Here is a 16303-nt window from a genome sequence, read left to right as displayed (position 1 = left end):
TAGCTTTAAAATGGGGAGCTCTCACACTGAACCCAGACAGCTGCTAACACCCAAGGATCCAGGTGTGTCCTGAGTTATTAGTCTGGGCAGATGTCCTTGGAATAATGGAAAATGGATGCTGTGTGTTGGCCGAAGTTATTGTGCTACCCAGCCTAAAGATCATTCAGATGTGTCTGTATGAAAATCATGTGGGCAGAGACAGCACGCAAGACAAAAAAGGTACCTGAGCACTGTTCTTGATCGCTGATACTTTGTGTTCTACATTTCTTTGACGTTCTGAAACCACAGAGTTCTGTAGAGACTTTTCCAGTGGCCCCTGGAACACATTGAACAGATAATTGGTGGGCGAGTAATAATAATAATAGGTGATAGAAACTGTACTGCAAGTTCCAGCACAGAGAGGGAATCCCATAGCCAGTGTTCAACCATCTGGAGACTGCTGTAAACACATAGACACGTTTAGTTCTACACATTTGAAAAATATTCAGCTTTAACTTTGAAATCCAAGAGATGAAAGGGTGTGGGTATACTGCAAACATTAAACATCTAGTAAATTAAATATAGATCATTAGATTTTTTTATAAGATCTATAGCACAAGACTCATATAGGAATACATATTACATCCATAAGTGATTAACAAGAATGCATTTGTCTAAAAAATTCTCTCTGGTTTTTAATCATGTAACAATTTCCACAAAATAAGTTTCATATGTAATTTGAATGATTTATTTCTCCAAACAGCATCAAAATTATCAATAACTCTATAAAAGATTGGATGGAATGTCTTTTGCATTCCATAGTTAATATGAACTAATGCATTGCATAATTTAAAATACACACATCTGTTTCACATAGAATAATCTCTTTAAAACCTTTCCTACAGATTAAAGTCTTTGAAGATTAGCTGTGACATGGAAGTCCCTCATAGCAATGTTTCCAGCAGAAGAGCCACTAATGAAGTTCAAATGTGAGTTTAAAGGGTAACATTTGGCAACCCGTAGTGCACACAAATCACTTCAGTGGAATGAGGGGACAGGATTTGGTCTGAAAATCATGTGAGCAGATTAGCATGGAGCAGATTAATGAAATGTAATTCATTACCTGTACAGGCATGCTGGCTGCAGCCAATATTCTTCTTTCTTCTCTTAAGCAGTTTGAGATGATCACTGCTATATGCATTGGATTACCGTGATATTTACCCTGCAAGCACAAGTAAATACAACTCAAAAAAATTCCACAACTCAGGATGTCTCTCTGGAAATCCCAAGAAACATGATGTATGAGCGTCCATGAGCTACAGATTGGTGTGGGCGGAAAAGACTCCCCTTTTCATGTGCTGGTTCAGCCATTCAGGGCAGCACTAGTTAGTGCCACCATCATAAAATAGTCTTAACAATATTCCACAGAGGTTATAAAGATACAATTCTGAGATGTATATAATTTGAAGATCAGATTGCTCCCCTGCTAACACAGCTGGTTTGAAAGGGCTTTCCTGTCAGCCTATTCTGGGCACAATTTTATCACGTCTTCGATTTTCAATAGGATGTTGCTGCTTAGCATGTAGCACTTCTGCCAACAAAAAAGTTTGTAAGCATATCAATATGGTAATGATGCAAGCAGGAAAGCTTCCTCAGCATAAAGCAGAAGACTTAAATTTTAATGTCTATGAACAGTTTTTCTCTTTCAAAATATAATGTGCCTGAGATGAAGGAATAAGTAACTTTTGTCCCAAGCCAAAGAATAATAATAAAAAAAATCTATTATTTTTATACCACCATAAATAAAGTGCTGAATTGCCAATGCATGACTGAGGACTGGGCACAATTTGAACTAATATGGGTTTATGCTGTATTTATCAAATTGGAATGATTGAGGACTCTCAAGCAGCTTCCTTTATCGTGATGTAGTCATTCAGCGCTTCTCAGTGTCTTTCATGCCTTTCATTCAGTGTCACTCATTCAGATACCCTTCATTCAGTGTTCATAGTGTTAGTCCATTCATCAGAGTTAATCCATTTAATTTCTTTTCCTGTGTAGCTTCCAGTTCTGGACTTACTCTATTTTTTCCTTTTTATCATTAGTCTTTATTTTCATCATATCTCTGTGCCACTCAGAACCTCTTTTATTCTAGCTGTCTCTGAATGTGGCATAATAAGTTTATACATACTTTAATTGATGCCAGATCTTCCTCTGATATCTCATACCAATTGTTATGTTAGACACAAGGGTGTGAATGCATCTGACAGAAATATGAACCCGTTGCTTCTGTATGCAACAAGTACCATGGCATAAACATATCTTTCTAATGCTTTTCACTAAACATTTCTTGTGAGGTCTTGCAGGAAATGTGTAATCTGAAATATTTGACTTCAATTGCAAAGTAAAGAAATACCATATTAAAAATGGTAGTTTTGATCATGGCAACTTGGTTCGAGCTGCTTGGTATATTAAATACCATGTGTCCTGTGGTTCCAGGCATGGACTAAGCTGAAAGATATAGGACTCTTAAATCTAGATAACCAAGGTACCAAATGTTCCCTTCCAAGGAAGCTTTGCCCTGGCATTGATAGCAATGAAACAAAGCTTTGTTTCTATGGTTTCCGAAGTCTTTTCAGGACAGGAAAAGTACATGCCCCACAGTGCAACCAGTGCATACCCAGAGTAGCCCGAGTGCTGTGCCTCCTTTGATGTCCTTAAAAGCAGTTCAGAATGCTTTTAGGTACTTTATTCCAGCAACCATCTGTATGAGTTAGCCTGAGGAATGGGAGTTGTGAACCTGCCTGGTTTTAGGAGCCTCTCTGTAAACAAGAAGTGGTGAGTAATACTACCCCAGGACACACTATGCCTCAGATGAAATACCAAGCACTCCCTCCCCGCCTGCTCCTTCCTGGAGCAGGCAGGGGAGACTTGATTAAGGATACACTGCTGATTTTCATGTCAAATAACAGTGCCAAAGATCTGTCACTACACATTTCTCCCTGACAGCTCCACGGCTGTAAGGGCAGTAACAGAGATGGTGCTGCACATTTCCTTCAACACTTCAGGTCCAGTAATATATTCCCAGTCCCCTTTATTGGGCATATTCCCAATGTCTCTCTCCCTAGTGTCAGGATGTAGCTTTGGGAAGGGGATACAGAAGTGTGGGAAATGGCAGTGATCTTCCTGCAAAGGATTGAGTGGGGTGTCATATGGACACCACAGCAACAGCCAGGGCAAATTAACTGCTGCAAAAAGTGTGCTCCTGGCTGTGCTCCAGCCCAGTGCCTGACTCCTTGGGGAGCCAATCCAGGTTGCTAACTGGAATGGAAATGACTCATGCTTTTTTTACCGACTGGGTTTTCTGCTCCTTGGTGGACTGAAACTGCTCAGCAAAGGATTAGTTTATTGTTAAGGATGAGCACATGTGAAATTGGGACGGGGGGAACAGTCCTGCCTTGTTTCAGCTGTTATCACTAAGCCTGTCTCATCCATCTGTACCTTCATTAGAGGGGGGAGAAAGTCCTGTTCCTAACAAGGCTTGGGATGAAAGCTGTGGGGAGAAATCTGCCACTGGTGTAAGTCCACTGATAGGCATATTAATTCCTCTGTTAATTTCTTCTTGTGGCTGTTACTTCTTTTTGGTAGTAAAACAGGGTTTCACCTTCCCCCTGGATGGCCATGCCATATATTGGTACCTGAAGCTACAAAGCCTGAGGCTTTGTAGCTTACCTTTGAGGCTTACCTTAGTCCTGGCTTACTACTGCCCAACAGCACTGCAAGGGTTTAAAGGGGTCAAACAGAAGACATTTAACCAAGTCAAGAAGAAGTAAATAGCTCTCGGAGCTGGAAAAATGCATTTATGTAGAAGAAGCTCTTAAAAAAAATTTCTGACAGTGGGATGTGTTAAAATCCCCCACAAAGGATGCCGGTTATTAGGGACTTTCCTAGCATTTCTAGACACGATTCATATGCAAAACTTTCAAAAACTCTTTCTTTCTCTCCTTTTCTTTGTTTCATTAAGAGAAAACCATCTGAATCAAGTGATGGGGTGGAAATTCACTTCCCCCCCCCACTTTCTTTTCTCTCTAACTCATAAAGCTGTAGAAACAAGCTGGGTCCGTAGTGATTCCCATACTTATGCCAGGCTGGTGCTTTTTCCACTTGATTCAGTTTGAGTAGATGCCAAGAAGGTCAACAGAGAGCTGCCACCTGTGCTCCTGGAGCAGCCCCTTTTGCAGTAAGGGAGAAGATGGATTGCAACGCATCAGTAGTAAATTGATAAATGAATTGAAACATTAAATATCTCAAGAATTGCAACTTATTGAATAACAGTAACTACTAAAAGACACAATAACCATGATTTTGACTCTGGAAAAATAATAACACTGAAAATTTTCTGCCTATGATTTATACTTCTCATCTGTAATTACACTTTGGAATGCACCGTCTGGTAATCTCTTATTATTCACCTACTGCTAGTTCTTGTTGCTCTGTACTTCAATTTTGTCTTTGGTTGAGGACAGAAATTGCCCAAAGTGACATTGATTTCTGAATGACTCATTGAAAATTATCTCCTATCAGCAAAGAGTAGTAGAAGTTGGACAATTAAGGAATTTTAAGCAAAAATGGCTTGAGATGGGGGAATCCTAACTTAGAGTGACATGAACACTAGCAGCCAGAAGAGGAAGGAGGGTGTGGATTCTTTAGATATGCAAAATTGTATGTAAGTTTAAACATGTAAGGAGAACATTTATATTTGTCTTTTGACAAATACCAACACAGCGAAACTGAGGATTCACTTTTCTTCTTTCAAATCAAAATATCTGCTAATATTATTGTAATTTTCTTGTTCTTAGAAGTTTTCTTTCTCTTCTCTTCTGTTCCAGAGAGATCTTTTCATGCCATGAGTTCCAACAAACAGCAAATGATCTTATTTGGACTGGATTCTTCTCAAGAACTACCAGCATCATGCTAAATTTAAGCAAACAGTGGGAACTTGAACTTTCATTCTGAACAGGTGACAATTTTCTGTGAATGCTGATGACATTTTCTTGGAGAAAACCTTCCTACTACCACTCGGCATGCACTCCTTCTACTCCAGGGACATCTGTTTTGACAGTGTCTTACTAGATCACGGAGAAAAACAAAGAGGCATTTCTGCAAAAACAGTTTGTACGTTATAGCATGCAGAGTTTATGCCCTTTAGCCAAATTTTAAAACAGCTTGAACTCTTTGGAGTCTGTTAAAGGTGCATGAAACAGTGGCTGGGGAAATGCAAGGTTTGATTCTGTAAGCTGCAAGGTCATGGAGAAACTTTAAAATACATATTATGACATTTTAAAATACATGTGTTTTCAAGAAGAACACCAAACAACTGTCAGTTTTAGTATCTGGAATTTACTGCTTACTCTTACAGAACTGAAGAAATCTAGACTAGAGTCATTCTCTTACTCTTCTTTTCTTCCCATTTTTAAAGTTTCAAAATTTTAGCTGATTTTCCTGTGGGCGGCTCCATCACGAAGTGGATCACTCCCAGCCACACTAAAACTGACTGCTCCTCATGTGTCAAAGGGCTCTGTACACTGTACACACCTATCAGTGAATACTGGCTGTGCACTACGAGAGCAACTGGCTCTGTTTTCAGTGGTTAAAGCAGTGTATTAGGTGTTAGTTGGTCTCTAATGTAGAAGGATGTGCTATGAAACCTTCAGAAAGTCAGTCAGGGGTTTGCCTGATTATCTCCGTGTTTTCAAGGTGACCTTAAAAAAGGACTCGAGTAGGTTTTGGTGCTTTCCAATTCTGAAAATTGCTTCAGAGTTTGGTTGGGTTTTATCTTATTTTCTATTTTTTCTTTTCTTTTTCTTTTTCTTTTTTTTTTTAACACTCAAAACCATCAGCTGGATTTCTTCTCATTTCTGCTAGTAAAGCCCTTCTTGAGCCTTTTAATTGTATACAATAGGAGCTTTACTTGGAAGCATGGAAGAGTTATTTAGTATGACCATTGAAGTGTTTGTTCATACTGAATGAATACTTAAAGAAGCTGATGGAAGGGAGGAGAGATAAGACAGAGCAAGACAAAGTCAAGCAAAAATATATTTCCTTCCCTATTGCTCACTTGTGATATGATTATTTTTCTAAGTCTGACACTCAGCATCTTTCTGGAAAAGCAAATATCTCATCTTCCACAAAATCAAACACAGGGAGAAAACCCCCTTTTGTCTATAATTTTATTTTTTTTGAAAGGAAGAAAGAAAGATTGGGTTTAGTTGCGTATCTTGAATGTGTGGGTGGGAAGGCATAGCTGTACATACTTATTTCCCGTTTTCACCTTCAAATACGACAACACTTGGCCTTGATTTGTTTTCTACCTTTGTTTATGCATCCAGGCAGAAAGTCTAACGAAGACAACAGCAGAATACAAGGAAAGAGTTGGTCCTTGTGTTACTCTGATAAAGCTTAAGTGCTTGGGAGTTTTTTGAAAGCTTGTACTTAAACAGGCAGTATTCTTACTAAAAATCTTCTACTAGAAAGATGTCTCTTTTATCTAGGTCTTTAAGAGGATGTACTTGTGACACTATCTATTTAGACTGCTCTTGTTGTACTTTTATTTTTAGATTTCCCCTTCCCCCTCTCAAAATATGCAAGAGAACTTAAAGGCAACTTCATTGTTTTAGAAAACTGCTATGATGTGTGGGAAGTCCTAATACACAGCTATGCAGTCCTGTAGTTTTCTCATGGTGTACGATGCACAACTTCCAGATGATCATAATTTTTTTTAGGGCATGTGGCATGTGTAACTAAATTGCAATAGGCAATTGTGCCTATTCTCTGTGCTCTCGTAAAAGCACAGAGAATGAGCATAAAGGCAGAATTCTTTTTCTCTACCCCTCCAATTCCACTGCTGAGCCCCTCCCAGCAGTCACTAAAAGCACTCAAGGAATAATCTAAAGAAACAGCAGATTTTTGAGCAGGTAGGGTGAGATAAAGCTACAGAAAATACATTTCTGTAGAAATCATCATCAGGCAGTAGAACTGTACAGACAGGGAGGGGTGAATATTGTAGTGATTCTTCTTATTTGATATTTATTTGAGAAAAAATAACTTCTTGTTTAAATGAAATTTATTTCAAAGTTAAAAAAAAAATACCATGTTCCCTAAAAAAAAATGGTAAAGCATCTGAGGAGAGAGCAGACTGATGCCCACATCCCCCTCCTCCTCTGCCCACAAATGCTGAGTATTATTAACTAATCTCTCAGGCAGATGTTCAACTGCAACTGGGCTCTTAATACTTCAGAATGAACAAAGCCCACAAGAGGTTATTTAGTTTGCTTGTATTTTTACTTCTGTCTGCAAGTTAACTCTTTTTCACTCTGCAAAAACATTTATAAACTTCTAGAGTTGAGTTCTTTAAATAATAACTAGAAACCCCAAAGTATTTTACTTGTAACAAGCAACCTTTTTCAGTCTTGTACCAATCATTTTTAAAAACCTTTATTAGCTGACATGCAGTCACCAGGCTGCAGTTGCTAAGAGCAGACACCTAGCTGCCTTAGCAAACAGACTTCTGTGCGGGGTTTCCCATTTGCACGCCAAAATTTTCTGTAAACAGCTTTAATGGTTGTACTGAAAAACTCACTGGGAGCAGCCTAATATGATTTGCATTGTGTTAGACAGCAGGACACGCTGGTTCAAAACATGTCCTACTTTACCGTGTTGAGTTGTTGATCTGGCAGGCTACACGAGTGCTAAATACGTGTAAATAACATTTTGAAATGGATCTTCCATGGTTTATTAGGAACTTTCTCTATTTTGTTCCATTCTCACCCTTTTGTAAGCCTTAACAGGAAATTGCAACTTAAACATCAATGGCTGTTTCCACTCTTTGCAACTGTTTCTCAGCACAGGACTTATTAGAATTGTTTGTAGAGCACCAACTGGAATGTCCTGTTTCGGATCTAATGCTATTTTGGCCACTTTCTTTGATGTACTGAAATAAATAACCTTACGATTTCTCATGCATGTTCCTTTCTGGTACAGAGGCTTTTGTAAACAGGCACTTGAACTAAAGAACCTTTGTATGTTCACTTAAGTTCTATCTGAAGAAGCAAAGGGATGTTCAGTGCCCATCACAGATGGAAATAAACTGGGCAGTAGCACCAGGAACATGACACAGAATCAGGAATGCACTGCTGTGTTACTGTTTTAAGCAGCATCATGTAAAGATATATTTGTTTGCACTACATAGAAACGGTGAATTCTGCATGGAAAAAAGTGCCTTAATATATGTTGTTTTAGATGACAGAAGATACGCTCAGAAGCTATTCCAGACCCTTCCATAAAAAAAGCCAGAGCCATGTAGGATAATGTAATGTAACTAAAGAACTATTTCCTAACACTTCCAAAAGCTTGTTTTTATATAACTGGTTGGTGTGAATTGGCAGATCTAATGCTTCTGCCTGACCTCTCCCTTCATAAATAGACCCCAAGGTGTTAATGGTGTGTGTGCTCACAGACCTGCTCATTCAGGCATAATCCCATTACCCTCCCTCCCCTCATTTTAGGCTTTAGCAGGGCTAGGGAGTCCATAAAGTTCACCAATACTGTAGAATCTGCTGTGAGAATTAAATGAATTTCATGAATATACATAATTTACAGCAAATTGTTCCCCAGAGCACACAGTATACTCATTAACTCAGGCTTCAATGGTAAATGAGCAGAGCAGCCCATCTTATTCCTGAAATCTGTTATTTCACTTTTATAAAGGAAGATTTATGTAATCAGATTTCACCCTGAATACCATAAACAGAGAATTGACACAAATGCCTGTTGCCATTAATGAGAAGGGATTGCTTTCAGAAGTTGTCTTGAGACTAGAGCATAAATAAGGGCTTCAGTTATGAATAGGATGATTCTGGGAATTTCTGCTTTTGTCCTCAAGGGGTTGTCCTGCACCTGTCACAGAGCACAGCACAGACAGTGGGTCCTCCTGAGAGCTCATCTGAACCTACACTTGGGCCAGGCTGTATTCCACACAGCAACTTCTTGTCTAGCAAGCACCTGAGGAGTGCTCCAGCTTTCCAGCTTGGAGCGTGGGGGGGAAGGACATCCCAGAGCTGAACAGGCAGTTACTCACCAGCATCATTCCTAAATGGAGCAGTGGGGCACAGGGCCCATCTCTGATTCCCAGGCTCCTCTGAGCCTCCCCTGCCCTGGTTCCCTGGCTGCACTGCAGCCTGGCTGCTCTCCCCCAACCTAGGATTTTGGCATGTGAGTCAGGAATATGGACAGTGCCTGTCTTCTAGGTAGGAGAAGGGAATACAGGTGACCTTGCCCCAATCAGTAACAGCTGTATCCAATAAAAATCCGTGTGATAAAAGGGAGTGGGTTAGCTGGTGAGGGGGAAATTATGGAGGAGGGGCCTTGAGGAAGAGGGAATGAGAGGACTGTGAACAAGAAGGATCTGGAGCGGAGAGAATTACTACTGCAAGGTCAGTCTGGGTATGCAGTCAGAGCCTGTTGTTGGAACCTGCAGCCACAGTCTAGCTGGGTAAAAGCCTGCAGTCAGAGTCTGCAAACTGATCCCTGCAGTGAGAGTTTAGCAGGAAATACCCAGCAGTCAGAGGCTACCTGGGAACCCTGCAGTAGGAGCTTGCTGCAGCCAGGGTCAGTGAATGGTTGGAGTCAGGATGGCTGAGCTGTAAAGAGGAATAAACCAGGGCCCTTTTCATGCTGTGATAAACAAGAAGTCTGTGTCTTCGCTCATTTCTACTCTCTAATAAGAAGGCTGCTGCAACATTCTATGAGAGTCTCTGTGCACAAAATCCGCTCATGTATCACACAGGGGCTTACATCAGGGACAGGTACACTGTCGCATAAAAATGTTCTTTTTGAAAACTAGGATATAATTGTCCACAGGCCAAGGTCATGCAGACTCTTACATCTGCAATTTGGTTCCTAGAAGTGCTAGGCAGCTCTTCAAAGCTTAACATCTGCCCTTTACATTTTGTTGTCATAACAACAGCACAAACCATCTCCTTGTAACTAATCCGCTTTGCTTTCCTCCATCTAGATTTTAAGAAGGAGAAAGAACTATAAGCATAGTTTCCCTGCTCTTTCCCCCACTGCCTCTGAACATTTTCTCCCTCTTCCCTTTCCAAAAGTGCTGCTGGGGGGAGCAGGAGTTGTCTAGGAAGGTGGACAGAGAATTTAACCTTAGAAAGTGACTGTGCTGTTCTGTCTCCCACTGAAGAGCACAGCAACAAAAGGCTGCTCTGCTATAAAAATGAATCCAATTTTCTGACTAGAGAAGTAATAATAATGTAGGAAGCAAATATGAAGGATTTTTAACCTAAAATGCTGACCCTGATTTTCATACAGTAGGTGCATTTGTACCAGATTAATGTCAAGAAGAGATGTTTCAATGAAAGCAGGAAATAGAGAAGCAAATTACAGCAGTGATCACAGCTTCTTAGCTAAGTTTCTCAGCACTATTTTCAAGTGCTTATAACTTTTTCAAATTATGTATTTCCTGGTCAGTGTTTCTTTTTGCCTGCAGATAATTTTGGAAATTTAAGCTGTCTAAGCAAGAATACCATATTCCATAGTTATTTCTCTAATGGTGACAGAATAGGGATGGTCCCTGCGTTCTAAAAGCAGGGGTGCTAGGCAGACCCACCTTCCTGCTTGGACTTCTACTCTTTACCCTTCACAACCCCCAAGGTTGCCCAAAACTTGCAAATGAGGCAGGCAAATTATCTCTTCTTTCACTATCTCCATTCCTACTTTCAGAGAACAGTGAACATATTTATGTAAAGATGTTTCAGTAAATCACAGAATGGAAGATTTTCTCAAGTTTGTAACAAGAATCTCAGGGAGATCTTTTAGGTGAGGTGTGCTGGAGACTCCTAGAAATAACGCTCTCCAGACTCAGTAACAGCACCGAGAATCTTGATCGTAAGGAGTCCTCGTCTGTCCAGAAAATAGCTGCACAGGCTACTTATGAATTGCTTCCTCTTCTAAGACTGCCTTTCACTAACCATCCTGTTGTATCTCTGATTAAACGTTAGTCTCTCAATTTGTGTTTTGTCAAGGAGTGCAGGTTGCTTTTGAATAGCTTTTGTGTGTTCTCCAATTGAATTTTTCTTTATTTTTGTTATTGTCATAGTGTTTAGGAACCTTTACCACAGCTCAACATGCTATGCTGTGTACATAGTGATAAGTGCTGGTTTCCAGCATTATCTATTTTGTCAAGTATTACTCAACAGGGTAACACAATTTGGCTCAAAGTAATGAACAAACGTTGTACTCACATTGTGTATTGAGGTTGGACAGCTTTGTGTGTGTGCACGGTGCACATGGGTCTGTGCATCTGTGTGTGGTTCACAGGGGAAGGAAGAGGAGGGAACTGTGAAATTTCAAAGAAGTGCTCGCACTGGAGAGCGAAGCAGAGATAAAGGTGGGCTCATGGTTACTAACCTTCAGAGAAAGTCAAACCAACACTATTCACAGAGTCACCAGATAGGGAAAGATTTTACAAAAGCAGCTTCCTTCCCTATTTAGGAACCCAGTCTTTCTTTCATCAGTCAGTGAAAAATCTCTTTAGTTTTACAGCGTCCCATTCCAGCCTCCCTTTCCCTAGGGGGTGTGTTGGGACAGAAAGGTCTATGGCATTCTACTCTGTACATCAGCCACCTTCTTTTGGTGTTGTCTCATAAACCTGCCATAAAGTAGCTCAAATTGCAGGAGTTAGGTATCTGCAAGGGCTTCCAGCTGTGGGTGGGAAGCCAAGTACCCATTTTCAATCTTCTCATGTACTCAGCAATAACATGCAACCAGCCATGCATTAAAAAAAGATTAGACCCATAATCAGATAATTTGCACACTAAAAGTAAAGAATATTACAGAACATACTGTCCATGGTATGTGTCATGTTCAGTTCATTAATAACAGTTAATAACAAGGATAGGCTGTCAGCTGGTTTCAACAACTATAGTATTTCTTTACTGATGTACTTACCTAATCAGTGAAGAAATAATTTTAACAGCTGAAGCAGGAGACTGACTGTGCAACTGTACAGAACATACGGCCCGTACTTTGGCTGAAAATGCATTTATCTTCTGTAACTTAAATTTATAACATAGTGTTTTACACAAAAGTAAAAATTCTGGTGTCACAGATTTAAGACAGTATAAATTATTTTTCTTATCTAATAACAACTTTGAAACATTGCAAGAGCCCAATCCTACTCCGGCCTATTCTAATTATTTTGGAAGTTAGAATATAGATTGTGGGTGACAGTGTCCAAGATCAGTGAAAGTGCCATCTAGTTTTTGGTGGTTTACATGTGTATTTTCAAAGTGAATGGATAGTTTTTTGTCTAAATTGAGGTTATGTGCTATCTTGATGCAATGAAGAAAGGGCAACATTATTTGTGATGGGGAGAGCTGCTGGGTTATTTTTTGTTGGTTTTTTTTGGGGGGGGCTTTGTTTGTCTTGTTTTTGTTGTTTTGTTGGTTTTTTTTCCCCCTCACCTAGAAACATTCTACTGCAATACTCGAGACTCAGATCACATTTTATAAGCAGTATAATTCCAGTATGATACGGAACATGTTCTCTCAGGGAGTTCATAACACTCTTCAGCTGTAATGGGGGTGCCTGAGCATTTTGGCTTGTTCTGGAATTGTGACTCAGACCCTAGCACCTGAGAAACCATTTAATCACAAATCACTCAAAACTTCCCTCCTCTTGCCTTTCTGGAATAAGCCTCCTTTGCTTTGTGCTCTTCCTGAAGCACATCACGAGAGAATTTCCAAATGTGACAGGACTTGAAAGAAAGGGTTTTCATGCAGGCCATTTTCACACTGATTTACACTCAAATGAGTTCACCCTGATTGCTTGTCTTGGTGTCCCCAATTTGGCAGAGCACACAGAGCTGATGCTTCAAGTTTTGGTAAAAAGCATAGAATAAAATAAACGGTGCAAAGAGCAGAAGGAACACCAATGAGAGGCTTTAATTTTGCAGAGCTTGCAGGTAATTATGTTCTAGTCTTTCTGCCTGTGTAATTGTGATGGTACAATCATAAATCCAGGAATATACCAGTGTAACTGCTTGGCCTGAAATGCTCTTTGCACACAACTGTCCTTGTGGAAGAATCCTTTACTAAGGTGATACAGCTTTATGGTAAAATGTGCCACGATCATTACGGAAACAACAGGGTTTCTGTCATTGAGTAAATTTGGTGTTTGAAGAGTACTGAAATTATGAAAAGTGCTGCTCAAAAAACCAGAAAAGAAACAAAAAGTGATTTTATTTTTAAATTACAGGAGGCTGCTTGCATAACAAAGGATGAAAAAGCGGTAGCGATGGAAATAGTGTCATATTTTTAAAAGGCCACCACTAGGGATAAAGAAAGACACAGCCACAAAGAGAACAAAGTAATTGATGAAGTCATGCTAAGATTTTCCAGGCCAGTGTGTGTGTGTATGTACATATGTCTCAAATAAAGAAAATGTTTGGCAAGCAATGTAATTATCATTTAAGTACTTATGGAAAATACCATCAAAGAAGAGAAAAACCCCCAAACTTTCATTAAACTCAATGGCATATCTGCTTTATGCAGAAGACAGGTAGATGTCAGGAAGTAGGTGACTAATGAAGTGGAACTCGGAGAATCCTTGCCTTAGATAAACAATTATTAGAAAAACATTCAGGCAATCAAAATAAATATCATTTTGCAGAAGCCTGATGGTAAATCCTTTAAGTAATTCCTAACAAATAATCCCAGAAAAGCATAAAACAGCAAGCATGCTAATGATTTACAGGGGTTCCTTCTTCATGGTGCTGCCTTAAGCCCCAAGCATGTATTTTATTCCATAGTTAAATAGCTGTAGGTGTCTGAAAGGTGGTAATTACATTTGTAATAAACATGAGCATCTATAAGCACTGCACAGTGTTATTTGTAAGAGCTCGGCAAAACACAGATATGCACAGAGCTGAGCAGTCACAGCATTTGTCTCCAAGCTGCATGCATTGAAACAGGAATTATTGTTCCACAGCAAGACAGTGGAATTGTTATTTTGAATTATCTTGTTGAAGGCTCAGTCTTCCCATAGCTGCTGGGAGTCTGTGGCACTCGGGGCAGCTCTGAGCTGGGCATTGGAACAAACTGCATCCCACAGAGCTCAAGCACTGCCTCCAGAGACCACTAAGAGTGTGCAGTGCAATTTGTCATTTGAAGTAGTGACCCACCTGCAGCAGCTTCCTGACTCTTTTCAGGTTGTGGATCAAGAGCAGATTCTTCTCCTGCGAAACTCGGTCCAGCTGATCATCCACTTGTATTATCAAATTCTGTAAAAGGATCATTGCCATTGCCTCATTGTTGGCTGCAGCCTCCCTAGAGAATCAATGAACAGCAACCATGCATGTTTAAAATGTTGTATGGTGTGTCAGTCTAGCAGTACAGAAAATGATAATCTATTCAAAAATCTAGGCAGCAAAAAAAAACAAAAAAAGAAAAATGCTTTAAGTATATGGTGACTTGCATATAGCTAGAGCTTGTGAATAATGAATTTTATAATTTTATATTGGGTTTTTTTAATATTCCTGTAGATATGCACCTATAAAAAGAGGGTGAGGTGTTAGAGTCAGCCAGAGGAGACAACCAGGGTTTTCTAGTCTCTGGTCCTGTGAATATTTAAATACTTCCAGCTCGCTTGTCAGAGGAAATGGGGCTCATGCAAACTGTCCCTCTGACACAGTCACTCAGATATAATTTCTGAATTTGCTGCCCAGTTTCAGACAAAGTTGGCAACAGGCTTAAAGTCCAAAAGATGGAATGCTCTTACAAATTTCATGGCAATCTGGCAGGTTGATAGAAGAAAGGAATCCAAATTAGCACCTCCACTGAGGAAAATGGCAGCATTCACTTGCTCCAGGAGGCAACAGCCAGATGGCCAGGCAGCAGCTACATCTCTTCACACCAGGCACCACATGAGCCTTCCCCCAGCCAGACTATTTGGGGATACAGGAAGACTCTGAGGCTACTGGTGAAGGGTATGTAGGGGATAGAGGACACAGACAAAGCCAGGCTTTACTGGTTCTGCTGTTCCTGGTACAGCTTACTATGTGCAGGGCAATAGCATTAGTCAGCAAAACTGAGGAGGAAAAGGTATGGACAGCAGGGCATCCTTGTCCTTGGGATAGCCTCTCTCCTTGCCTCACAAATAGCTGGTTCCTGTTTGAGATACACCTGCTAACTCCACGTCTGGCAAAAAGGAGGTTTTAAAGTTACCCATGTTTCCACAGCCCCACAAACCGTAAAGAAAGATCTATATTCCTTAGCAGATTTTTTTCCCCCTCCTGCACAGTAGTCCTCCAATAGTCCAGTGGATTTAGCTTGAAAAATTGAGATGTCTCTTTCTGGTATGATATATATATATATATATATATATAAAATTTTTTTTTTTTTTTTTTTTTTTTTGCATTTAGTTTGGAATTTTAAGATAACTCTCAAGTGAATTGAATCCGAATTTGTGCATGAATTGACCTCCTAGAGAGCAGTTCCTGTAAACAGCCGGCTTGTTCCCAGAATTATCCAGCTTTAAGTGCAATTTTGGACAAGTGAATAATTTTATGCTGCAAGAGGTAAATGTATAACATTTCCATTGAAAATTAACTTGCATTATTTTTTAAAATCCATTTTTATTTGATTTGGTTTAGGAGTAAGTTCAAATGTGAAACTTCATCTCCCAGTATTCCTTAATTTTAAATGGCTAAATCCATAACTAGTGAAATGGTATTATTGGAGTGTAGATACCCGCACAGTTTGCAAATGAGCACCCTAAAGCCTGCCAGCAAACAAAATGATTGCTCGTGATTGAAATAATAGGAGGCAGAATGAATGAAATCCTACCAGTCCTGGCTCTCTATCCATTGTGCTAGTAGGTGCCGGATTTCCATGGGGAAGTTATCATCGTAGAACTGGTCTACCTGCTCCAAAAACTTTATTTCCAGTTGTTGAACTTGACTCCATTGGGACATACTACAAAAGAAAGGAATTAAACATGTTTGCAATTGAAAAGTGAATATGAATTACTAATCCAAACTGCATAAATCGGTTATCTTCATTGTAGCTCTCATATACTCTGACATTTTATTCTCTTTCAAAACAGGTGGTACTTGAGTAAGTTCAGTCAGTTAAAGGGAAGAGGGAGAAAAGTGAGCAAGGCCACATTAAAGAAGTTTTGGCTCTTACACTTGAGCGGGCACCTCTGTCAATTCCCTTCCTTCATGTAAATTTTTTGAGATACTTTATGATGCTTATGA

General features: G+C 39.8%; 1 protein-coding gene across 1 annotated transcript in view; it reads right to left on the bottom strand.

The window, feature by feature from the left end:
* Positions 1-16021, bottom strand: part of STAT4 (signal transducer and activator of transcription 4) — a 39109-nt gene extending 23088 nt beyond the window's left edge. The window contains exons 1-4 of the mRNA XM_040070521.2: positions 15891-16021; positions 14228-14372; positions 1103-1201; positions 224-316 (exon numbers count right to left, since the gene is read on the bottom strand). Of these exons, the coding sequence (XP_039926455.1) occupies positions 224-316; positions 1103-1201; positions 14228-14372; positions 15891-16018 (465 nt within the window). The 5' untranslated portion in view covers positions 16019-16021. The remainder of the gene's footprint in view (positions 1-223; positions 317-1102; positions 1202-14227; positions 14373-15890) is intronic.
* Positions 16022-16303: the final 282 nt, after the last annotated feature.

The sequence above is a fragment of the Hirundo rustica genome, chromosome 7, assembly GCF_015227805.2.
Source record: "Hirundo rustica isolate bHirRus1 chromosome 7, bHirRus1.pri.v3, whole genome shotgun sequence".
Taxonomy (NCBI): domain Eukaryota; kingdom Metazoa; phylum Chordata; class Aves; order Passeriformes; family Hirundinidae; genus Hirundo; species Hirundo rustica.
This window is presented reverse-complemented; position numbering and strand designations above follow the sequence as displayed.